We start from the raw sequence: 27,224 nt of genomic DNA on the forward strand, positions 1-27,224 counted from the left end.
TGCACACATACACAGACGCACACCTACACAGACGCACACCTACATAGATGCATTCCTACAGAGACGCACACCAACTAAGACGCACAACTGTAGAAATGCACACCAATACATATGCACACCTACACAGACGTACACCTACATAGACGCACACCAACACAGGCACACACCTACAGACACACATACTCTACCTACACAGATACATACTGTGCCTACACGAACGCACTCCCCAGACAGAAGCACACTTCCACTTTGTTTATACGGTTATTATTATCATAATAGTTCTATACGTTTTCTTGAGACAAATCGTACAATTATTCTTAATTTATATCGCTTATAATAACAAAATAATATTGCAATATTATAAAAAAAATACCAGGAATATATATATAAAACAAATATGTTTTGTTTGTGCTGTGCAATATTCGAACCCCTTAAAATATGTACACCCTTCCCACACTTCTACCTGCTACAGTCGGCATTGTCAATCTTAATCTCCGAGAGTTGTGAACCGCGGGGTTATAAACCTGCACCCGAAGCATTCACTCCTCCAGATATGGATTTTCAAATATGTATAATATAGTTCCTTTACATTAGTGTTCTTAAATATCCTGAATGTAGTAGATTCACTACCAAATATCAATGTTTCCTATTATCAATACTCATCTCAGAGTTGGGATCCACGGAAATATGAACCCGCTTCGGTAGCATTCAATTGCGGGATGGAGTGGAGGACCGAGGGCCGGTGTGAGAGGAAGGTGAAGGGTTAGTGGGGGGAGGGTGAGGAGGGGAGGAGTGGAAGGTGGCAACAGGGATGGGAGAGGGGCAAGGTAAAACGTTTCCCAACTCTCGGAGGCGAGAACTGACAACGCTGACTGTAGCAAGTGAAAGTGTGGGAGGCTATATTGGAATAATACTCAAAATACTGCTATAACTAACAAAAATCAAAAGCTCAGGTATGTATAATTATTTCCATTAGAATCCTGGCCGGATGGTGATCAGGACATCCTGGATCTTGGGGTTGTGGGTGAAGACAACTTTTGGGTCATAAGGAAGATCAATCTTCTTGCCAGGTGGTTGAGAGAAGATAAGGCTCTGGAATACCGTAGTGGAAAAGATGAACAACTCCATGCGCGCCAGAGCCTCGCCCAAACAAGAGCGTTTACCTGGCAGAAATTGGTGCATGTGAAAATAATATAGATCATGCTTATTGGTTGTAATGGATTGCAAATTTGGAAAATTAGCTAAAACCAAGACCATAAATCCAGTTTCTAGAAGCAACTAACACGAACCTCTTCCATTCGTCGGTGGTCTTACATATGCCAGCGAAAACACCTAAACGGTCAGTTTCCTCAGTCATTACAATATTTACTCTTGGGGTAGTGCACAATACTTCTGAGAGTTGAACATGCAACTCTTGTAACTTGTGCCCTCAACTCCCGAATATGTACTGTGCAATACTCGTTGACGTTATAATGTTATTATTGAGTTTCAACAACTAAGGCCTGTCAGCTCATAACTAAATTGGTAGAAGGATCTATTGTCATTAATGAGCTCAAACGTCATAGCTTCAAGGAGGAAAGAGGTATTGAGAATATGAGGTATTGAGAATATTTAATGATCTCCTCTTTATCTGGTGTAGTGAATGAATGAATGAATGAATAGAGGCTAGTGATAGGGTGGGGAGGAAGTTCAGGGGAAGGATTAAGGGCGGATAGAAATGAGTTTTAGAAGAAGAAAGGTGCAGTGGCTTAAACACCGCTTGAGTGAGGGGGTAGGCAATGCGCCCGGATGGGTGGGTGGTGCTGCGACACCTCGCCAGGACGAGGGGGAGGGGGCTGTCGTCGTCAGGTGCTCGGGCTGTGTCGGTGAAGCGAAGGAAGAACCGTCCCGCCACGGCGGCGGCACAAGCCGAGAAGTGCAAGGGGGCGGGCGGCACGGACACCACACACTCAAAGAAAAACAAGGAAGGGGAAACGGAATGTAGGTTAGTTGTAGAGTTGTTTAGAGAAAGGTGAGGGTAAAGTCTTTGAGCTATGTCAAAGAGGAACGGAGCGAGTTGAGTTTTGAATCTTTGAGCTTGAAATGTCAAAGTATTCGTAGCAAGGAAGGATGAGCGTATCGTCGGAGAGTTTGTTTTTAGTGAAAGCAGGAGACAGATTTGAGGTTTTTTGTCAAAATATGAACGGAGATTAGGAAGATTTTTTTTTCTTTATTGTACAGTATGATATGTTTAGTTTGGGGGGTTTATTGTGTATAGAGGTTGGTTGGTTTTAATTGGAGGGCTGGGGTTTTGGAGTCGGTAAGTTGACTTGTGAAGTGATAGTTTTTGTTTAGGGAGGAGTTGTTGAGTTAGGTTGTTTTTATTGAGAGGGGTTGTCACTGAGGTTGGGTATGTTTGGGTTGGTTCTGGAGAATTGTAAGTATTTCTGTGCGGCTTTGTCTGGGGGTTGGGGGTTGGGGGGGATTTGGGGGGTGGTTGGAATTTTATTTATTTAATTTTTTTTTATTATTATTTACTTATTCATTTATTATTATTTTTGTTGGTTGGGGGGAGGTCGGGTATGTAGATTATGTTGAGATAGGATTGCTTAGGGAGGATTTGTTGTGTGTGGATAAAGGAAGGTTGAGTTAGGTTAGGGTTTTTTTGTGGGGGGAAAGGGGGAAATTGTTAGTAAGGTCGGGTATGTTATGTTTTTGTTTTGGGAGGATTGTAGGTTTGGTTAGTGGTTGGTTGAGTTGGGTTATTTATTTTATTTTATTTCATTTACTTAACTATTTATTTATTTTAATTTTTGCTTTGTTTTCCCGCGGGCTTATACAAGCTTTCTGCATTTGCGGGGTGGGCTTTTGCAGGTATTGTGCACTCCCCACGGGACCTCATTGGCGTCACTTCCTCTACAAGGACAGCCTCATTCCTTGAGGCCCGAGCGGCGTCATTTCTTCTGCAAGGACAGCCCCATTCATTGAGGCCCGAACGGCGTCACTTCTTCTGCAAGGACAGCCCCATTCCTTGAGGTCCAAGCGGCGTCACTTCTTGTGCAAGGACAGCCCCATTCCTTGAGGGAGAACAGTCTCATTCCTTGAGGGAAGGCTTGTGTACAGGTACTATGCACCCCTTCCCGACCTCATTGGCTAAGGGAGGCGTCCAAGTCATCTGTGTGTTAGTATGGGATGGATATGTTAGGTTTTTGTTTTGGGAGGAGAGGAAGGGTGTGGATGGTTGAGTTGGGTTATTTTTAATTTGAGTGGGATTGTTATTAAAGGTTGGGTATGGTAGGATTTTATTTTGGGGGGATTGTTATTTTTGGGGGGGATTGTTAGTGGAGGTTAGGTAAATTAGGTTTTGCTCTGGGGGTGGTTGTTGGGTATGATTGGGGCAAGGTCAGGTGTGGATTAATTTTTTAATTTTTTTTAGCAGAGATTGGGTGAGTTATGTTTTGCTAGGGAGGAGTGGTTGGGTGTGGGTTTGGAGGGGTGTTAGGTTTGATTTGGGGGGAGGTTGTTGGGTATGGCTAGGGGGGGTTAGGTTTTGATATGGGGTGGTTGTTGGGTATTATTAGGGGTTGGCTGTGTTGTGTAAACGGAGGGGCATCGGGTTGCTGTATCTGGCTGTTACTAATATACGGGAGGTGGGTAGGGTGTGTTTGGTCTGTTTAGTATGGAGGGATTCCTGTTTCTGAGTCTGCGTGGGAGTATGATGTTGTCGAAGTATTCCTGCCATTAAGGGTAAGAGGTGAGGAGGGTTTCAATTTGCTTGTGTCCTAGCTGTGTCCAGTCGATGTTGAGTGGTTAGATGGAGCGGAGTTCATGTAGGTGTCTATTTGGGGTGAAGGATGACCAGTGTGTGTTATGGATGAATCTTAGTGCTTTGTTTTGTATGACTTGTAGTTTCTTGGCGTTTGTTGGTGCTACTAGCTGGAGTGTGTTAGGTGCGTATGTCAGTAGGGGTGTATGGGGGCTTTGAATAGGTGTGTTTTGGTTTCGATTGATGCGGTTTTGAATCTGTGTATATTTCCGAGTGTTTTGTTTGCGATTGCTGACTTCGTCATGAAGTGGTGTGCCATGGTGAGGGTGTTGTTGAATGTGACTCCTAGGATTGTATTTGTTTGTTTGATAGTAATGGGTGTAGGGTTGTCGATGTAAGGGTTTAGGTACATGTGACGTGGTTGGCGTCTTTTGGTGCCGAAGTAGGTGATTTGTGCTTTGTTAGAGATAGTTTGTATTCGCCATAGGAGTTCCCATCGTGTAACTTGTTCTAGCTCCCTGTGTGCTTTGTCTGTTAGGTGGTCTGGAGCTTGTTTGTGTCTGACTAGTTGAGTTACATCGTCGGCGTACTGTATTGTCAGAGGGTCGATGTGTAAGGGGTCGGGTAAGACATTTGTGTAAATAATGTATAGATTTGGGGACAGGACTGACCCTTGTGGGACTCCTGCTTGCAGTGTGAAGTAGTCCGAGTGAGCAGGTGTGAATTTTATCCTCATCTTTCTGTCTGTTAGGAAGTTGCACAGTTGCTGCTATAATTTTTAAGGGAAGTTAAAATTGGTGCATATTTTATACTTGAAGCAGTCTTGCCAAACTGTGTCGAAGGCTTTCTGTACGTCTTTTGTGATGAGTGCTGTCTTGTATGTTCCTTTGTTCATATGAAGTCCGAGTGAGCAGGTGTGAATTTTATCATCATCTTTCTGTCTGTTAGGAGGTTGCACAGTTGCTGCTGTAATTTTTAAGGGAGGTTAAAATTGGTGCATATTTTATACTTGAAGCCGTCTTGCGAAATTGTGTCGAAGGCTTTCTGTACGTCTTTTGTGATGAGTGCTGTCTTGTATGTTCCTTTGTTCATATGAAGGTAGTTTGTCATTATGTTGAGTGCGTCTTGAGTTGAGTGTAGTGACTGGTCGATGGTCATATATACTTTGTTAACGAGCTTAGATGTAGACCATCATATGGGAATTGTGTGTGTGTGTGCTTACATACACATACTAACGACATATATTAATATTTTCCAGATACAATCCTAAAAAAATTAAACCCCTTGGAAGAAAGTTTAACGTGTCTTCAGTGTTTTCCCAACATATGATAATGAAGGTCCTCCTTGTTCTTATCATAAGTTCACAAGAGACTAGTCAATTTCTCTACTGTGTTAGTTGCTGTTGACCTTTATCCTTGGAGAAAGATCAGTTAAATTTTACTAAATATGGGAAACGAATATCATGAAGTATATTTTGTTTAATTACACAAATAATAAAACGAAGTGTAAGGGTTTCAGCCAATGTGGAGAATACGAGCAACGGGAGCACTGATACACCACATCGGTATTGGCTCACAGTGACAAATCTTCGAGTACAGAGGTGCAGTAGGTGAATTTAGATTACACTTCACAAAACGTTTAAAGAGTTACACCAAAGAGCTCTAGTGTACACAAAATGACGATTACTTACAATTTAGACAAGTTAGTACATTTACAAGTGAGGAAAGTCTTCATGGCGCCTGTTTTCTCTAATTGTGTTAACTTACCCACACCGAAGGGTAGAAAACCTTCTTTCTTGGCGGTGAACTTCCCCTGTTGATCGAGCCACCTCTCCGGCAGGAACTCGTCAGGACGGTCCCAGTACCGAGGGTCGTGATGTACGGTCTCTTGTGCTCCCATAACAATAGTGCCCTGTAAGGGAACAACGACACAACTAAAAGTAAAACATCTCATAATATTATACCACGAAATAAATTACAACTTATATTGTATACAACGATACATATAAAAATATTTCGCCTGTGGTTGACAGCAACGATTAAGATGTCGATGCTTCAAATCATGAGGCCCAAGTGATCATTTACAACAGAAGAATATAATAGTGAAAGGCTACCAACCTTAGGGATGAAGTAGCCGCCCAGCTGAGTGTCTCTGGTAGCTACATGCTGGACGCCTGTAGCTGCTAGTGAAGACTTACGTAGGATCTCGTGTATGACCGCCTCCGTGTAGGGCATTCTATACAGCGACACCCAGGTCAAATGTTAGTATCAACAAGACGTAATGAAACTGGAGAAAATCTTTCCTAATAACCAAACTAAAAAAGTGAACAATTCAAGACTGTCTCTAAAGCTTCTACGTTTTTCTTCTAGGAAACAGAGAAAAGGAATTGACAAGTTCAGGGAGGTGGTTGGTAAGTAAATTTTTAATGTAGTTATCTTTGCATTCTTCTTTTCTCGGCAAGAAAACCGTGCAAAAATGATGACGGAAATAATTTTAAAACATCTTTCTAGTCATCACAATACTTCTTTCATTCAACATCTTCATGGGTGTCTTTAACCTGTTCAAGAATTATCCCCTTTCATGTAAAAGATTAACTCTTGATTTATTAAGCTTATTATCTCAAATTTCTGTAGCTATTCCTATGACCAGTGAACCGCAAGTTTTGTGGATAAAATCTAGATCTTCATGCTAAAACATGTTACATGTTCCTCCTAATTGTTGACACATACTCCGGGATAGCATCTGTTGCGCCCGTGGCTGGATACTGTTACACTTGGTACACCATTGAACAAGGTTTCACCCTGCGGCCTTTAATTCACAGTATATTACGTGTGTACCAGTACTGAATATATGAAGGACAACGTTACATACCCGGTACATATTTGTGGATGAACTGCAAATATTTCATCCCATCCAACAGGTGGAAGAACCCAAGTTTCCTCGGATTTCAATATCAATAAAGGTTGATTATTGACCTAAAGTCATAAAATAGGTATTAGGTAGGAGGTATCTATCAAACAGGGAGATACTACCGCCTGGAAGATATTGCAAGCATAATGTGTTAACTAATGGGAGACCCTGCTGCCAAATGGCATCACAAAAAATTGTGACCAAGTCCCAAGTTGTTGAGCTGACTGACTTTCTGCCTCATTTACACAAAATTGCAGGGTCTCCATTACTTATTTTACTTTGACAACACAATATATACAGTATGTATATCGTTTCTCACTCTTAATCCGTTTTATTTTTTTTTATTTCTGTATGTATTTTTTTTTCGCCCTCCTCCCCTCAGTCTTCAATGTGGGTCGGTGACTTGTGCCCGGGTAGGTTAATCCCCGTCAAAAAAAAAAAAGATCAGACCAAGAAACCTACACCAAAGTTCCAACACAACCGTTCTCGAAAACCAATGAATGGTCAATTATGCTTCAGGAATATATAACGAACGAGAATGAAAAGAAAGAAGACATGATGACTTAAAACTGTTAAAAGATGAAGATTTGATTAACAGGACAGTATGCATCATTTATAGTAGGAGGTATAACAAGGAGGAAGAACAGCCATCACCTGAGCTTGTCTTCGAGGGTTGCCAGGGTGCCCTTAGGGAGGACCTCATCTATCTCTGCCTGCATCTTCTGCTGTACCTCCGGGTAGGTGGCCAGATAGTAGAACATCCAGGTGAGGGTGATGGTCGAAGACTCACTCCCAGCGAGGAACAGATCGAGGATTAAGATCGCCAAATCCTTCTCTAGAGATTTGAAAAAAAGTACACTTGAGAATCCTTAGGACTTATGCAAGAGAGATTTGAAGTAAATTTTAATAATTAGACAAAAATTACAAGAAATAAAACAATAACGAGTAGTTTGCTGTTGTGCGTTTCAATTAGTTTGTCTAAATTGGCCAAAATAGGAAGAAAATCGAGGGAAAAAGTAATTTTGTGATAGTTCTAGATCTTAATCACCGTGACAGAAAGGGATAATTTAGTTTTTTACTGATTTTCATTAAATCGAACGGGGTTCTCAGTAAAAAACGCTGGAAATGCTGGCACAAGGTACAGCACACCTAGTTCGACACAAGCAACCCAGATCCAGAATCAACAATGTGATGTCTTCAGGAACAATTTGTCAATGCAAGAATCAGAGGTACACTGTGTAATGTATATGTATTTCCCGGTGATTTTATTTGTTTGTTTTTATTGTGATAAAATGTTAAAAATGGTTAATTTAAAACTCAAGTCAATTCAGGGAACAGCTTTTCATGCATCTCAATCCAGAAATTAAACTCCAGTTTTGAGTCAATGTCGCTCGCTCTTCCTCCCTCAAAGCCACCAATACAACTTTTTTTAATTTTCCTCGCTAATAGTTATTGCAAAGTATATTTTTCAAGTGTTAGTAGAACTAATCTCTGCAGTTTTCTGGCACATTCTACGTCATCGGACTTGATCCTTAGTCTTGTATACTATGACCTTGATAAACTTATGACGAAAAAAAAATCCTCTCACAACAAATTGTTAGGAAGGAAAGATGTTCGAATATTGTAATTCTAAGAAGTACTAAAATGTAGCATCAACTTCTATCCAGAAATAATAAGAAATGAATCTAATGCCGCTTATGAAAGGCATAAAGATCTCGTGTTAAAGCGAATTAATGCAGAATATCAGCAGAAGGGTGTTGTCCTGAGGTCAGTACCTGGACATGACTACAGCCAATCCCTTATCTCCTACTCGGTAATCATGCTTAAGAGACTGGACAGTCTGTAACAAAAGAAAAGAAAACACATATCCTCAACTACGTAGAAAATAACATCTAGGAAAAGGCGTTGGTCATAATTATCCCCATCTATAAACATGCACTGCAGCTCAAGTTTGTTGGGGCAGACATGGACGAAAAGTTAAAGAAAATGGGATTCGCGGTGTTACAGTGAGCTGCCTCAAGTCCAGGAAAAGAAGAGGAACGCTTAGATGAAACAAGGCATCATATTCTATTGCAACAGTGATACCAGTGAGCCTGAAGACTCGGGCCACAACCTGATGGTACTGAAGGCAGGGTTGAGGCTATTGAAATAAAAATCTCAATAACGGGTGCTGGAAAACGTAAGCCTTAACTCGATGGAGGCGGGCAGGGGTTCATAGAAAGAGTGTGAACATGAAGAAGGCCTTGGAGGAGGTGGTCCGAGGACACTCACCACTGAAGGTATTGTCAGGATCTTCCGCCTTCTCCTCCATCATCATCAGGTAGCCATCTATTAAATCCCGGGGGCAATCACGGTCCAGAGTGGCTCGATGCTCCTCGATCTCCTTCTGCGGTAAAGCAATCAAGACACTCACTCCTTTCATGACACGAACTTTAGCATGAAAAATTTAATGTGTCGGACCGATCGATGAATATTTCTCTACAGTGACAGCCAAAGCTGAAAATATCACTGTTGCATAAAACAAACACAACAAAATGCTAAAGGAACTGTGTGCCAGGCGGTGTTGCACAAGCATGGGTTTTATTAGATTTTCAGTCAGTCATTCAGTCAGAATAGCTGTTCATTGAACAAATTATTATATTACGTTTCATTAAAGAAATATTACCAATATAACACATATTGAATTATGAAAGGTAATCAGTATAATTAAAAAGCAAATGTGATAATTCATTGGTTCAAAATAATACTGTGCTTATCATTAGAGTGAATTTACGTTGCAGAAGTAATTTTTTAGGTGGATGTGAAAGGGTGAGTACCAGCCTGTATTGATGATCCTCTGTTCAGTAAACAGAGCACTCACATTGAAATAATTAAGGAATTTATATATGTTCTTTTTCTGTAAGTCGAGGTGGAAGATGAGTCCGGTGAGAGCGCCAGGCAAGATGTACATTATCCACGGGAATATGTCTGGGATGGCCAGATGAGCTATGCTCTCCATGAAAACGCGAATCAAATCTTCAAATTCCAATAGGCGTGGGTCATCCATTTCAAACTGCTTGCCTGAAAGAAAAGTGTAAATGATAATATATATATATATATATATATATATATATATATATATATATATATATATATATATATATATATATATATATATATATATATATATATATATATATATTTCATGTAAATCCACAATGAAAACGTGGATAGTCTTGATAAAATGAACAACGGAGTATATTTCGTTCTATTCACATATCAGCTGCCTTCTGAAGATGTCTTGAATAAAGACGAAAGCTAAGGTACCTGTTGTTTTCCATTTTCCCTGTGATTTTATCATATATATATATATATATATATATATATATATATATATATATATATATATATATATATATATATATATATATATATGTAACCGGTCGGATTTACTGGACTTTATTTTCACTTGAGTTGGGGTTTATTAAAATTTAATAAATGGTAATGGCAGTGGAAGCGCCTTTGAGAAAAAATCCTGAACCAGCAGAAGAACACTCAAATCTACTAAACAAAATGAATTGTCCGTGACCCGGGAAGGATAGCCTGTTACTGATGAATGAGACACACTGTAAAATTAGACACTTATATTCCCTCCAACACTACAAACACAATCAAATAATGGTACACCAATATACGCACTCTTAACTTGAACTTAAAACACTACTTGGGGAATAAAAGTTATACATGATATAGAAATTATTAGAAACTCAGGCAACAATAAATTTGAAGTATTAAGAAATGTTGCTTGCACACATGAAACAGGCCTAAGGGCTTTCAACAAAATAATATCAGTCACTGAGGAAAATGGTATAAAAAATAAGAAATTAAATACTCTACAATGAATAGGCCTTAAGGGCTTTCAACAAAATAATATCAGTCACTGAGGAAATGGTATTAAAAAATAAGAAATTAAATACTTACAATGAATAGGCCTTAAGGGCTTTCAACAAAATAATATCAGTCCAAAAGATGCACTCTTCCTAACCTAACTTAACCACTACCTGGGGAACAAAGGTTATACCTGAGATCAGAATTATGAAGAAAAATTAGATGCATTAAAAGAATCGAATCACAGTATCACTCTGGTTCCACTTAATGACACAACATTAAAAACAATACTATCAAAATTATTTAAGAAATATTAAACTACACACGTCAAGATAATATCAGTAACTGAGAAATGGTATTAACTACACCCAAATATATTCACTATTATTGATATGTTACTGTCCACCCATACTGCGGAACCATGCTCCACCCAACTCAGCATACAACCCGCAATAAGGGAGATAAAATGTTCCTCTAGGTATTCCTAGACTCATGGTCTCAGTGTACTCCCAGTGCGTCCATAGCGGAAGGGAGTGAGCCAATCAGACCTGGCAGTTGAGAGAAGCTTTAGCTTCCCGTTAGCGAGAGGGTTTCACTAAGCTGCTCGAGACATGTGGTGTTGTGAGCCGAGGTAGAGGAGAGCTGATGAGCCCAACGATCGTCCTCTGTCAGCTGGGCACCCAGACGGCTAGATTCCCTCAAGAGATCCTTTGATACCCCGCTAAACAGTGACAGGCCTACACTGATCGGTCCCATGGTGACAATCGCCACCCTCAATCATCAACGGCAGTCTCAAACGGCAGTCAATCTCTCGCAGTCAAACTTCGGTCAACTCCGGTCAAGTGGGTTCTGGCAGAAACCCTGAAATGAACCTCACTGTTAGCTCTAGTTTACTTTACCACTGCCCTATCTAACCATGTCTGAGATCGAATGGGACTTACTTGTTATACTGCAATAGTGCAACACAGGTGACTAGGCCACGTGACTATTTCTGTGACGGACGCGCAGGGACGTCTAGTTTGTCTGAATGCTCCCCGTGACTGAGTACCAGCCAGCGTCGCGTCCCTCCAAGGCATTAGCTTAGGCTACGTGACATATTTTCCGCCTAACTAATAACTCCTTGGGACACCCGTAACATTATTCAGTCTGATAAACGATCTATAATAATTTTAAATTCAATAATAGTCCCTTAACTTCATGAATCGCATCATTATTAATTCGGCAAATTTCATTTAATATCATATAGGCCTAGTTCCACAACTCCCCATTATGTGCGGAGCGCTCTCTTCCCTCAGACGACCTTGAACGCTCAGTATCGCATGATATTTGAAATTACTCTGAAATTTCTGAATATTATATATATATATATATATATATATATATATATATATATATATATATATATATATATATATATATATATATATATATTTTAATATGTATGTTGCCCACACTACCACCTGTAACACTAACTTCTAGAAACAGTGTAACACAGTGATGGAGAGAACAAATTCTATCTACTGTTACCATCTGTGTAACTGTTACTTGTGACTGTTACTCGTTGTATGACAACTACTTGTGAAGCTGTCATATATGTGACAACCTTGCTGAATGGTCACATTAGTAACAGGCACTTGTGAAGCTGTTACCTTTATTCTAGCCGAACTAGAACATAGAAATGTTTATTGGGTTTTACTAGCAAAACCCAATATGTTCCTTTTCTTAGTTTATTATAGAAAGAGTCTATGTACACTGTCCAAAGGATAATTACCATAATACTCACTGTAACTGTGAGGGCTAGGGGAAGGACGGAGCTATAAGAATAGGCTCTAAGGACGTCCAACTGTAGTGGGAAGTGAGTGTTTACTGCTTGTGGGTCAAGTCCAAGAAGCTGACCTACGTTATCTGGGGACACACCTTGTGCATGAACCTTACCCATCACGTGCGCTGAACATGATACCACAGCTACTAAAAATTACAGGGGTGATAATTAACCCATATTTATATAAATAGTTATGTCTATAAGACAGTGGCTAATACACACCTGGTACATTTATCATTGCCGGTCCTTTCTCTATGATGTTTGAACCTAGACTATCAAAGCACGATTCTGCATCATTGAAGGAAGACTCCTGCAATAGCCTTAGGAACCTTATAATAATAATAGTAGCATGACTAAGGATGCTAAATAAACTTTCGACCTCTATCTCAGAGAGCAAGCATTTCAAGCATGGTTATAGTTTTAATGCAGGTTATAAAATAGAACGTCATTAAACAATCACCAAATCACCCAACTAAGCATCAAACACACTTCCCAAATAGAAAACACACTAGAGATATGGTAATGAAAACGTGAGCCAAGCAATGGAACACCACATACCCAAGACCACTCACCGTACATTACCACACCTCAATACTACATCAATCAAGAAATCTACAGAAAGAATTCAGTAATTTAATAAAATTAATCATAGAACAAGAATGGACGCCAGAATACAGAAGACAATATTACACCATACACGAACAACTAAGAAACATGTCCAAAGAAACATACGTGAATAACTGGGAGAAACTAATAGCAGACACAGAAGCAATTTACCACAACCAGAAAATTCTGGCGGAAAATTAAACACCTAATGCGTATCTCCAGCAACGAATCAAACTACATTCTAAACAGCAACAAATCAAACTAACTGAACCCAGGAACAAGAACCTGGATTCAGGAAATATTGGAGCAATTTTTTCAAATAAGCCAGGAGACAACCTGAACTTCTGTATGGAACACCAAGCGACAAATAACTCAAATGCTCCACAACCCCCATCTGGCAAGTCCCAACATAGACATAAACACTCTTGACGATTCCACACAGATAAAACCAATCAACGCAGAGGAAATACACAAAACAATAAACAGTTTCAAGAACAAGGCTCAGTAAAATAAACAAACCCATACTCAGCATTCCAATCAACATGATACTCCAACTCAAACATTTTAATGCAGCACCTCTGGTTACTTCCGAATTTAAAACAGTAAGCAACAGACTTATACAAAACAAGGTAAATTCACTCAAGTATCAAATTACAGACCATCTTTACGAAACACCGGAAAAGTCCTGAAAAATCATTAACCACCGACTGAGAATACACGAGAACTTGAAAGAAATACCCCAGGCAGGACGGATTTAGAAAACCAGACCACACAGCCTTAGCACTAATTTACAACATAGCAAACTCAATGCACAACAGAGATCAATGTAACGTGTATTAAAGAATAACAACATTCGACAAAGGCATTTAAGGATCAAATAATTCGACCCAAGAACTTCCTAATAACTTTACTTCCTCTTTGTAACTTCGTGACAACAGGGCCAAAATTATCATTGGTAACCACAGCATCAACATAACAGAGCAAAAAAGGGGAAAGTATCTCCAACCTCTACTACACAAGGCGGACATTCCACCTCCTACACACGGAGAATACATAGCGCTGATGACGTCCCAAATCATCCGACAAGGCAAGGGCAAACAGATGATGGCACGAAAACAGCCCACGCCATCGAGCAAATCAACGAATATGAAAAAAAAAATGTAAACCAACACACAGAAACTAAAGATCATACACACTGCCAAAAATAAACCCAGCACCAATCACAGTCAACATACCTATACAATATTCCATCAAAGGCAAAATTCTGGGACTCACAATAAAGAACAGGCATAGCAAAACCCATAACAAAAGGCAAAACAACGCTTCAATTACAACTACGAAGATTTAGCAAAATGGTCCCCAAAATTAAACTACACCTATTCAAAACGCATCCGCCCAGACCTAGAGTATCCACCAATACCACTCAGCACGATCAGCAAATCAGCAACCAAACCAGTACAAAACAAAGCTATCCGTAGAGCATCAAAGCAACTCCCCCATACATAAAATACAAGAACTTCACGAATTATACAATATCGAGCCACTGAACACGTACACATTCCAAGCAGGATGGAGCAAACTTGAAGAGTTGGAGGACCCAATATTCTCCCATTTATAAGAAGTAACACAAACACACAGCTGGTGGCCGAGCCTCCATTGCTAATAATATGAAGAACAAGACCACTTTACACATATGTGAACAAATAACACCACCATCTAACAAGCATAAGTGTACCCATTACACTAATGGTACCTAGCTAGCTTAGCTCCCCGCCCCCCCTCACCTCTCTTGAGCAGGCCAGCGTCTGCTGCGTGTAGCCACCACCCCAACTTATATCTCGTCTCAGCTAGATGGACAGCCCACCTGCTACCCCCTACCACTTTACTTCCATTTCTATGCTTTCCTTCTCTCTCTCCTCTCCCCAGGGCAAAATCATTTTGTGCCGCTACTACATTATCATCAAACATACTGGCTACTAGTCGGCAGCAGTGGGCGAAGTGTTGCGACATAGAGGGTTAGAGCTTCATAGTATCAGGTGAGACGTTACAATGCAGAAGAATACTGTTTTGTATGCCAAACAGGGTTTTCTCAATGAGTGTAATCATCTAACATAGCGGATGAAAATAATAATAAAAGATTTCAATAGGATGAGAGAAATTGTGAAATCTATGGCAAATAAGTTGTTTCGCTGTAAGGTGGCATTTATGAGCCAAATAGATTATGGATATGTTTGAATCTATATCTTGTAGAAGCAGCGAAGTTTCGGTTTATCTGTGACTTTGAAATGGAAATTCCCCGACGAATAAAATCATCTAGTAACCACAATAAAATATGAAAACATAAATCGCAGTGAAAAAGATTAGTCACAATCAATCAATCAGAATTGGGCACACATATTTTTATTGACGTGAACAAATAGTTCGGTTGGCTGTCCGGTGTATAATCAGCAAACCACGCAACTGAATTGTGTCAAACAGTGCGGTTAAAAGTTAAAGAAACAAAAATAATAATAATAATAATAATATCGTTATTCTGGAGGTATTAATTGATTACAATTTATTGTCAAGATGACTGTAGGTCCTTACAGTTCGCCCAAACAAATGTAGTTGACCTAATACTTTCGCGATAGTGCCTCATCGATATGAGAGGACTGGCATTCATTATTCTACTCTACACAAATAGTCTTGCATTGATTCGACTACCAGCAACTCAAGTAGGCGTTGTGTGGAGGAGGCAGAAGTCGAAAGGTTCCTTCCGTGCTGTATAGAAGCAGTCGCTTTATTATTTACTTTATATAAGCAACATATATATATATCTACTATACTATAAATTGTACATAGGGTGATAATAATACAACAAATTTTATTTTGCCCAGTTAACCTCGCTTTGTTAGGTCTCGTGGTTTTTGCTAATTCTCCTATGAACAATGGCTAACTCCACTTTTTTCGCATCTGATTTCTTACAATTAATATGTGGTGTCCTTCAGCACTAGGTCTTCGTATCTACTACCTTAGTCTGGCTACCCCTGAAGATTTTATTCGGCTGGGATAATTTCATTTTCGTAACCAAAGAGATAAATAAAACTTCCTTTCTTCACAAGATATAGATTCAAACATACTTTTACTTATAAATAACTAGCCCTTTACAAAGAATGCCTTACATCGAACAAAATTAATAATCCTTTTCTATCTACATAATATTAGTAAATTCATCTCAGTAGTTAGCAAGGCTAGGACTTGGATGAAATCTTTTAACCTAATCAGGGATCTTATAAAAGCAGAGTCAAGGACCATGGTTTCGAGAATAACAAACAACCGCTCGAGATTGACATCTCTTTACTACATAAAAATATAACACAAGCTCTACGATACCACTCAGCAAACATCAAAAAAGCAATTACGAGAGTCAAATAGTATGAAGTCAACAATTAATGCAGTCAAACAGTTAATGAGTCAACAATTCTTGAATCAGTGATTACAGGAGTCAACAACTGATAAGAATCAAACGAATTAAAGGTCAGCAATTAATAGAATCAAACAACAATAGAATCAAACAATAGACAGATATTTCTGCAACGGCTGGGAAGGTTCTGGACATTGATCCTCTCAGGAGGAAAGGTCCATTCAGCTCCTCACTCGGTGACAGCGGCCGATAATGATGCAGCAGGAAACACCCAGGGCGCAGACGGTGGGGATAAACTGGCAGTCGTGGCAGCCGCGGTAGTGGTTAGGGTAGATGTCCAGAAGTTAACAAGACAGATTGAAGGTCTGGGCAAACAGGTCCACCCGAATCCAGAATAACTGATGAGATCAGAGCCGGAATGACAGACAGCGGGTAGATAGTGACTGTATGATGACGGCTGGGTAGAATCTGCTGGTGTCACTGGTAGCAGGACCTTCTCACCTCCGTCCTCCCCCGCTGAAGTGGGGATCGCGCATAACCAACAAACGAGCAGGTGAGCGGCAGCAACCATCTTCCTGCTCATTACCGCCGTACAATGAAACAGAAACGATTATTCTCAGCATGCAATCCTGTCAAGAAATTGTCAAAGCATTGTGTTCTGCATTAATGTCTCCAAACTGATATATATTTTTGTCTGCTTCCTATACCAGCGTCTCCTGCCCATGGAAGAGACGCCTATCGGACCACCACCCCTCAGCTCTCCCTTCTGCTCACTAGCAGATGCTTCAGATTCACCGCCCAGATTCAGGGTTTCACTATCAGGAGAGAGGATTTATCAACGCTAAGTGGCAAACGCGGAGACTGGAGCTAACTGTTCTTTGAAGTCACTCATGAAGATGAGACTAATGATGGTTAACACAGAAGGTTGTTCGATTTCATTCCTTTTTCACAGATGTTCTTATCATTATAATGATGTGCAAAGAGGCCACAACTTTTTCATTTTAATTAAAAAGTATTTTTAGTTCTCTATGATGCAATATAGCAAGTGCTTAAATAAAAGTAATTGGCCTGTAAATACTCCATCCCAAAAAACCTGTCCAGTCGGCGCATATTCTCGTCTGCTTCGTTTTTTATACCAACTCATTTGGTCAAGTGTTATCTCACCTCCACAAAACCGAAATTACCATGACCTTCAACAAGATTGCTTTCATTGGTACCTCTATATCAAAATAAGTTTTCCTCTTTAATATGATGGAGTCAAGTCACCTAGCTAAAGTTAGGTAAGATTAGGTAGGTTTCTTTGTTTAGTGAGATCAGGTTCTATTGGGTTATAAAATGTCGCCTCTTTACAATACAGCAGCCCAGTATTCTAAACAACATCTTCCTTGAAGGTCGTCGTGTTCAACAGGTTTAAACTAAATAATTCTGAGGACCTTGATACAGTACTCAACAAGAATTTGGTGTGGCGGTAAAAATTAAACTAATTCCAATAAAATTAATTTATAATGCACAAATTAGTTAATTTTGCCACCACCTCACCCAGGTGCTCTGTACTCTGGACTCATTGCGTCCAACTCGAGTTAGCCAAGGCCATTAATTTAATAATACAGGCTTCGTAAATAAAACATCTGTTGGAAAAATTTGAGAATTGAACCTTGGCTACAGGTGCTTCTCTCCAGTTACTTGGGCGTTGCTTTGCGTGTGACATTTTCCAATAGTCCAGTCAAATTAAGCTTGAAAATAGCCAGAAAAAAAAATTATATTAAAATGAAATTTTGCATGCCTCAAACTAGAAATCCAGATCAAGTTCCCATCGTCAGAAGCATCCTTTTTACCAACCCCAAGCGCCCCTCCCCAAAGGGCATTCTACTTCTTTCAGTTTCAGCTAAATTACACATCAAACGATAATATTTTATAAAGACAGAAATGGAAATATGATTATATAAGCAGATTGTATCTAATAGTACCATATGTGATACCGTTGTGTAATCTACTTCTACAGATTCGGAAACTTTATGCGTGTAGTAAAAAATTGATACTCCATGAGTTTTCAACAAATAATTTAAAGGCCTAGTTTTCATTAAAATGTATATAACGTTGAAATTATAAGGCAAAAATTATCTATTCAGATAAATGACAATCAAATTAATTTCTTTTAAAAACTATTTCCTCATTTCAATCAAAAAAATTTGCTTTTCTGTATGACTTGAAAACTGCTGTATTATGAGTGAAACTACTTAACAATCAGTATGGCGTCGTAAATCATTTTTAACGATGGTAATGGATTTAGCAGATGGAAACAGTGTTTGGCGAAGGACGGCACCAGAACTTACAGGACGTGTAGAATCAAATCCGAAAAGACGGTCATTTTGAAAATTTTATAAAGTGGACGCCATTGAAATGCATATAGTTTGCAGATGTGGTACATTTAAAAGAAAAACATTGCCAGGAATTAAAAAAAGCAGAAACTAGTAAACCAGAATCAGTGTACTATATTGCGATCCAAAACAATTTCAAAAAAGATGTTTGTTTGGTGGCGAAAAATGTCATTCCGCAAAACGAAAAAAGCCTGCAGGAAGCATAAATGTAACGGTTTCGAACTTTCCTCTAAGATAGGCTTTGAATGCTGAACTCGGAACGACAGATAAATTGAGAGTGTTGAAGCGATTAAAAATGGGATTTGTCTTGGAGCAGAAGCTACTATCACGAAATGTATCAAATTTGCATTTCTATCGCTCAAAGAATACCCACAAGATGGGGCAGCTTCTGCTCCAGCTCTGCGATTTTATTGACTCTGCCAGTTTTCTGTATATGATTTGATGAAGAAATTAGATGAATATTTACCAGAAGGCACGTCGATGACGTGTCATGTTTGTAAAAATGAATCAAAAACCACCGATTTGCTTGTTTTCTGGATTTAGCTTTTCAATTCATGATACAGAGAAAAGAAAAACTAATGAGAATGACGAGCGCCTGCAAATCGTCGAAAGCTGCAACAACAATAGTCGAGGAGGATAATGGGATAACTAACTATAACACTGTAACACTACCATGATAATGCAGACTTTATGAAGGATTAACATGGTGTGGTTCTGAAAAAAATTTCATGCATTTTGGACACCGTTATCTGAAAAGCAGAAAAGACAAATAAGAAAAAGTATAGCAGAACAATGTACTGCAGTGCTCATTCTATTGTGGGGTTTCGTGATGTTGGTTCGCACTCAGGTTGGGTTGGAGAAAGGAAACTCACAATGCGCTCTCTGTATATATATATTATATTAGATGTACAGTGTAGCTTGGTGCTGGGAAGTTGCAGCGTGGTTAACAGCGTGGTTACAAGCGTGGAGTAGAGAGCTGGTTGGTGAGGAGCTTGCTCAGAGGAGGTGTTGCGGGGCTCAGGTAGAAGGGAAGCGATGATGATGATAATGGAGATAAAAATGGCAATGGCTTGCCATGGAAGGAGAAGAGAAAGAGGTAAGGTAGAAGGAAAGTTATGAACGGAAGTAAAGTAGTAGAGAATAAGAGCAGGTGTGGGCTATCCAATCTAGCAGAGACGATTTGATTGGCTGTGGTGGAAGTCATCAAGAGGTCGCCTGAGCTCGAGGGAACAGGGGGAGGAGGCTAAGCTAGGTAGCAAGGGGTTGTTTGTTATTGTGTTAGTTGGAGAGGTCTACTAGGTCCCTGTGTAACTAGTAGAAAACTCTCATCTTTTATCTTATTGGCGTCAAGAAGTTATCTATGCTGTGGTGTATAATTGTGTAAGTTGGAGAGGTCTGCTAGGTCCTTGTGTAACTAGTAGAATACTCTCATCTTTTGTTTACTATTTAGTGTACAATAGTTCTGGCTCTTGAGGGTTATGGAGAAGGCTTTTTGCCACCAGCTGTGTGATCTTCTTGTGTCCTCTGTTTTTAGTCGATTATATATTTCGTCTTCCATGACTTCTAGTTTGTGCCATACTGCCTGTGCTTGGCTGTATGTTCTTATGTTCAGTGGTAAAATGTTGTATTTTTCGTGAAGCTCTTTAATTTTGGTTGTGTATGGGGGACGTTGTTTGGAGGCTCTGCGGATGGCTTTGTTTTGTGTTGCCTGAAGTTTTATTTGGTTGGTAAGGCTGATCGTGTTTAATGGTATTGGCGGGTATTCAAGATGGGGGCGGACAAGTGCTTTAAATAGGTGTAGTTGTATTTTCTCTTCCTATCTCATTCTCGTCTCCGTTCATAATTTGACAAAAAAGCTCAAATCTGTCTCCTGCTATTACTAAAAACTCTCCTACGATACGCTCATCCTTCCTTACTACGAATACTTTGACATTTCAAGCTCAACGATTCAAAAACTCTTCTTCCAACTCGCTCCATTTCTCCTCGACATAGCTCATAGACCTACAACTCTCAGAACCAAGTCAAACATACCCAACCTCTGTGACATCCAATCCCAATAAAATCGACCTAACTCAAGACTGAAACCAATCAACCTATATCTCATTCTCGTCTCCGTTCATAATTTGACAAAAAAGCTCAAATTTGTCTCCTGCTATTACTAAAAACTCTCCTACGATACGCTCATCCTTCCTTACTATGAATACTTTGACATTTCAAGCTCAAAGATTCAAAACCCTTCCTCCAACTCGCTCCGTTCCTCTTTGACATAGCTCAAAGACTTTACCTTCATCTTTCTCCAAACAACCCTACGACTAGCTACATTTCCATTTTTTCACCTCTGTTACTTTGATCCTGTGTTGCCTGTGCGTCCGTCCACCTGCGCTTCTCGGCTTGCGCCGCCGCCGTGGCGGGGCGGTTCTTCCTCCGCTTTGCCAACACTGCCTAAGCTAAGACGACAACCAGAGCACCCGCGTTGGCCCTTTGCTTGCCCGGTCCTGCTCCCGCCCTCCCTCTGCCTCGTCCTGATTATGATTGTTACACCTACCGGGCACATTGCCTACCCCCTCACGCAAGCGGTGTTTAGCCACTGCACCTGTTCTCTCCTTCTAAAATTCACTTCTATCCTCCCTTTATCCTTCCCCTCAACCTCTTTCCCCCCTGTCACTAGCTTTTATTCATTCATTCATTTCTCTTCCATTGACTGCTGAACCCGGAGCTGTGAAGACTTGCCTTTTCTGCTGCATGTTTGAGCAGTTTGCAACTTCGTTGTGATAATGTGATAGGACACTCAATCCTAGTGATTGACCTTACCCAACATAGCGACTGTGCAATTACTATCTCAGATTGTACGACATTCTTGTACTTGTATTGGGGATTACTGGCCACTTCGCCGTTAGGCTATTTCGGCCGAAGCTGATTGTTTGTAGTCATTTTCTCTGGACTTCTTCCTTTTCTTGTTTCTTCTTTTACTTTTCAATTTCCATTCTTCTTCTTGGTCTTGTTCTGGAATATTCCCATACACGTCTATAAACGGTATTAATGATAGTGTTATAAAATCAGGTTTAATTTTGGCTTCTTTTTCCGTGGTCTTCTTGGGGTCTTGAGTTTTATTTGTTGTGGTCTTGTTCTGGTCTTGATTGGTCTTTTCTTCATGTTTCACTACAAGGAGAGCCTCCTTGTAGCTCGGTCTTTCCTTGCTTCGCAGCTTGGCCACCCTACACTCCTCCCTCCACTTGGGACACTCCGGGTCGGAGGAGGAGGGCCACCACAAGCTGCGCACTTCTTGGCGGCCGCCGAGCAGTTGGTGTCCTGGTGCCCGGGTGTTGCGCAGCTGGAACACACCTCCCGAGCACGACACTTCCGCGCCAGATGGTTGGTTGGTATTGGGGGATTACTGGCCTCTTCGCCGTTAGGCTATGTCGGCCGAAGCTGATTGGTTGGACTTCTTCCGTTTCTTGTTTCTTCTCTTACTTTTCACTATCCACTCATCTTCTCGGTCTTGCTCCGGAAGATTTTCGTAGACGTGAATAAACGGGATAGCTGATAGAGTTATGAAGTCGGGTTTAATTTTGGCTTCTTTTTTTTCCGTGATCTTCTTCTTGGGGTCTTGAGTTTTAGTTGTTGTGGTCTTGTTCTGGTCTTGTTTCTTCTTTTCTGCAGTTTTCACTACAAGGAGAGCCTCCTTGTAGCTCAATTTTTCTTGACTACGCAGCTTAGCCACCTTACACTCCTCCCTCCACTTGGGACACTCCCGGTCGGAGGAGGAGTGAGGGCCACCACAAGCTGCGCACTTCTTGGCGGCCACTGAGCAGTTGGTGTCGTGGTGCCCAGGTGTCCCGCAACTGGAACATACTTCCTGAGCATGACACTTCCGCGCCAGATACGATACGATACGAAGTCTTTAGTTAAGAGGTGAAAGAAGATTATTAGGGGTTGAAGGAAAAGTGGTGAAACTGAAATACAGTAGGAGTAGAAAGAATCTGGGCTCAACCAGATCGCTTCATCTTTCTTATTGGTGTTTTGTCTTTGTTCTGCTCCCTTGGGTCGTCAAACCTTTGTATTAATATTGGTTTATTTATATAATGCTGCTTATTATTCCCTCTGGCATTTATAGCATCTTGTAGGCCTTCTTTCGTACGGTCTTACTGGGACCCTTTCCCATCCCAGCAAGACGGTGCTCGGAAGTTTCTTATGGCAGCCAACCAGTGCAGTTGTACTGGTGAGCTTCCGTCGTACTGAGAGCTGCTTTCCGATCAGCTCGGCCAGTTCTTCTTTTTCCAGATGTTCGATTTCTGTGTGGGAGATGACTCCCAAAACCAAGTTGTCCTGTAGGCAGGTTTCAACTAGGATCTGTATCCCGTTAATTTCTCTAACATTTTCAAGTTGCCGGGCCTCTCCCCATTCAGCGAAGGTGACAATAAGGCAACCGCTGTCAATGCGGACGACCCTTGTCACCCCCGTGATTCCTGAGTCGTCAAAAAACTTCCTCAGGACAAGGAGGTTTAGTAGGTTGCGCGAAGGGCGCTTGACTGGATACAGCCTAACGACCTTCGCCTGTTTACAGAACATTATCTGGATCACGTGGTACCTCGAGAGCAGAAAGATCCTACCTCGCCGAGGTTCAGTTCTCAAGTGTGTGGGCCAGATGGCCATACCTCTGGCATTTGTAGCATCGTGTAGGCCTTCGCTGATACGGTCTTATTGGGATCTTCTCCCATCCCAGCAAAACGATGCTTGGTAGTTTCTTTGGGTAGCCAACCAGTGCAGCTGTACTGGTCAGCTTCCGAACTATTGAGAGCTGGTCTCCGATCAGCTCGGCCAGTTCTTCTTTTTCCAGATGTTCGATTTCTGTGTGGGAGATGACTCCCAAAACCAAGTTGTCTTCTATGCAGGCTTCAACTTGGATCTGGATCCCGTTGATTTCTCTTAGGTTTTCTAGTTGCTGGGCCTCTCCCCATTCCGCGAAGGTGACGATAAGGTCACTGCTGTCTCTGCGGACGACCCCTGTCACCCCCGTGATTCCTGAGGAGTCAAAAAACTTCCTCAGGACAAGGAGGTTCAGTTGCTTGCGCGAAGGGCGCTTGACTGGATACAGTCTAACGACCTTCGCCTGTTTACAGGTGAACATTATCTGGTTCACGTGGTACTTCGGGAGCAGAAAGATCCTACCTCGCCGAGGTTCAGTTCTCAAGTGACGACATTCTAGACTAGTATTGGAGATTGCTGGCCACTTCGCCTTTGGGCTATTTCGGCCGGAGCTGATGTCTTCTTTCTTCTTCTAGTCTTGGTCTTCTTTCTTGCTACAACTAATCTGATGTTCTTGTTTCTTCTTTTCTTGTTATTCTTGTGTTCTACTTGTTTTTGGTATTTTGGTTTCTTCTTTCTTCTTGTTGTTTTATTTGGGATGAATTATGGTATGAGTGAGTGATATGATAGTGAATTACTGACAGACCAGATGAAATGGCCGGTCAGGTGACTAGTTTCTCTGTGATTAATTTTTTATTTTTTTTTGTCTTTTGTAGCCCGTGTCTTTTTGTTTGAATATGTGTTGGTGGGTGTCAGTTTAACTTGATAAATGTGCGTGTTGTATGTAATGGAAAGGTTTGTGATGTGTCTCTCATGTTGTATGTTTAAATTTTGTTTTATTCATTTTTATTTGCTTTAGGGCATGGTTACATACATATTATAAATATAAAAAGAGTTCATGCGTGTGTCAATCATAACATGCCGATAAGACGGGTCTCCTTGAGGAAGATTATTACAGCGTCACTTATGGTGACATCATCTTGCAATAAATTGGGTACAGTCAGCACGAAGCCTCGCTCGGCAGCTAGGATCACCAGCTGCCGGCGTTCTGGTTCGTACTGGCTGCACTCAGTCAGAATGTGTCGGATAGAGAGAATTTTGTTGCACGTGGCACAGATAGGTGGAAAGGAGTTGTCAAGGTAGGCTTTTAGGTGGGTCAAATAGGTACAGTTCAGCCTTAGTATGGCGAGAACCACCTCTTCCCTCCTATACTTACTGTATGCTGAAAGCCAGTTTCCTATGTTAGTCTTCCAGTTGTTGTGAAGATCTAACCTCGTCCAATCAAGTTGCCACTTCCCTATTGTATATGTCTTCCCCAAGGAGAGACACGTCGAGCACTTCTCACATCGCTCCTGAACTAAGAAGACCTCTCAACAAGACCTCCTGCTGGACCCGGAACTGTGAAGACCGCCCTCTCCCTTGTGCCATTGTTGGCCATCTTCCCGGACCGGACCACCCACGACTGTCATCGTCCACAACAACTCACGAGCGTTCTCGGTTTATCGAGGATTAGCTTGCCCTCCCCAATGGTGGTGTGAGTGACCCACACTCCAGCTGGAGAGCAGTTATAGCGCGATATTCCCGGCGTGGTTTGAGCTCTTTTCAATCTACTACTATTTTTCCTTTTTCGCTCTGGCCTAGGGACCTGCACCCTCAAAAGTGTATTCGTCCTGCGGTCCCCCCTGTAACTGTTCACCTCCCTCCCAGGAGATTGTGAACACGAAAGGGGGTTGGAGCAAAACCCATCCCAGCCGAGTCTTTCCAGGAAAACCGTGATCGTGCGGGTCCACCTGGAAAGAGGGTAGCAATCCTTATCCTTCCCAAATAGGCACACTTAGCTCACGTCTATAAGTGAGCAGTCACATACACTAGGAAGTAGGCTTCCCCAACGGGGCTCCGGGAGAGAAGCTCAGGAACCACTCTACGACCACCAGCCAGTGGGGAGTGCTGAAATTCCTCTGCTATTTACTCAACCGGAATAGGTAGGATCTAAAAAAAAAAAAAAAAAACGGTTATGGAGCGCGTACGCCCTCCTAACCGCGACCCCCGCCTGAACCGCCAACCTGACGACCCGAACTACGACAGGCTCCGCACAGAGAAAGCGGACCAGTTACGCGCCTTCAATGAAGCCCTGAAAAGTAGGAACACTGCCACCACCTCCAACAACTCCACCACCACTGCTACCGCCACTGAGGACAACTGGACGAAGGTAGAAAACAAGAAACGCCGACGTGCTTTTTCGGGAAACGAATGCCGTCAAGCAGCCCAAAAGGCACCCATCACCACCACCAGCTCACCTCCAACGACACTGCCAAAATTCCGGATCACGAAAACGGACGCAAAAACAACATATGCCGCCGTCACAGAGATGGAAAAGCTAAATCCACTGGCCAAGTTCTCAGTGCGGCCCAACCTAAAGGGGGAGATGATTATTCACCCCAAAGACAAGGACTCCGCCACCACCCTCGACACTTACCTGCAAAACACCACCACCGTTGCATCAACAAAGCTGGACCCCGCCCAGAAACTGATGAAGACGGTAGTCCTCCGGTACCCAAAGGAACTACCTCTCGAACCCCTGGAGAACCACCCAAAGATCTTAAAAGCCGAGAGATGCTCTCCCCTGTCCGACAAGACGGCCACCACGAAACAAGTGCTCATAACGCACTACGGCTCACCCCCCAGCACCATAGACCTCAAAACCTGGGGGATCTACGAAGTGAGGCCCTTCGTCCCAGAGCCCCTGCGGTGCTTCAGATGCCAGAAATACGGGCACCATCAGACAAGGTGCACGTACAAGGAAATCTGCGCAGTCTGCGCACAGAAGCACGGCACACACTCCTGCCTCACCAAGTTGAAAAATGGGGAAAAAATTGCCCCCAAGTGTGCCAACTGCGGGGGCAAACACCACGCCTGGAATCCTGGATGCTCAGAGAGAACAAAGAGGGTCCAGGCAAACCGACCAGCAGCAAGACCGGCCCCCACCGCCTACACACCAGCCCCACCAAGTACCTTCGTATGGGGAACCCAAAGGCCAAAACAACAAAGACAACCTCCTCAGCCAGTCAACACCCAAAGTGCAGCCCAGTTTCCTGGCCTCACTACAGCCACACCTCAGCCACCCAAGCAGCAGACAACGACAACCACGAGAAAGACAAAAGAAGCACACACCAAGGCACCAGAAGGAATGATACACGTATCAGACCTAGCCAAGGTACTGACAACCTTCGCGGAGGGCCTAGCCGGACTACTGGGCCACAAGATCCAACCCACACAGCTCCAAATACTCATGGGGAGCGTCCTCGGGCAAGTCGCCACAGCTCCAGCCAACTCAGTGGAGGAAGCCACGCCGGTCCTCACACGAGTGACAGCCGAGGTACACTCTACACCGAAGAAGGCCACCAGAGAACCCAAGATACCGACAGCTCCCAGAAAGAAACTGGACGTCTCAACTCCCCTGAACCGAACCACGGCCCAGAAGGCAAAAACCACAGAACACGAAGATATGAACCTGATCCAGTTGGAATCGAACTTGAACATCTCCATCGAGGACCACCAGAAGTCCCCGATGAAACAGTGGTGGAAAACATCAGCACCCTGAACATCCTAACATGGAATGCTCAGGGCATCAAAAACAAGAAACACCTCCTACAAGAAGCAGCAGCCAAGGACAAGCTTGACATCATA

General features: G+C 41.9%; 1 protein-coding gene across 1 annotated transcript; it reads right to left on the reverse strand.

The window, feature by feature from the left end:
- Window positions 1-400: 400 nt before the first annotated feature.
- On the reverse strand, window positions 401-9,710 carry LOC121862790 (cytochrome P450 2L1-like). The gene is made up of 6 exons (XM_042361101.1): window positions 9,516-9,710; window positions 8,927-9,041; window positions 7,310-7,490; window positions 5,863-5,980; window positions 5,512-5,656; window positions 401-1,163 (listed from the first exon to the last, which is right to left on the reverse strand). Exons 1-6 carry the CDS (start codon window positions 9,699-9,701, stop codon window positions 973-975), a joined length of 936 nt encoding a protein of 311 aa, XP_042217035.1. The 5' UTR covers window positions 9,702-9,710; the 3' UTR covers window positions 401-972.
- Between the last annotated feature and the right edge of the window lie 17,514 nt (window positions 9,711-27,224).

Source organism: Homarus americanus, unplaced genomic scaffold (genome assembly GCF_018991925.1).
Source record: "Homarus americanus isolate GMGI-L3 unplaced genomic scaffold, GMGI_Hamer_2.0 scaffold24075, whole genome shotgun sequence".
Classification (NCBI taxonomy): Eukaryota; Metazoa; Arthropoda; class Malacostraca; order Decapoda; family Nephropidae; genus Homarus; species Homarus americanus.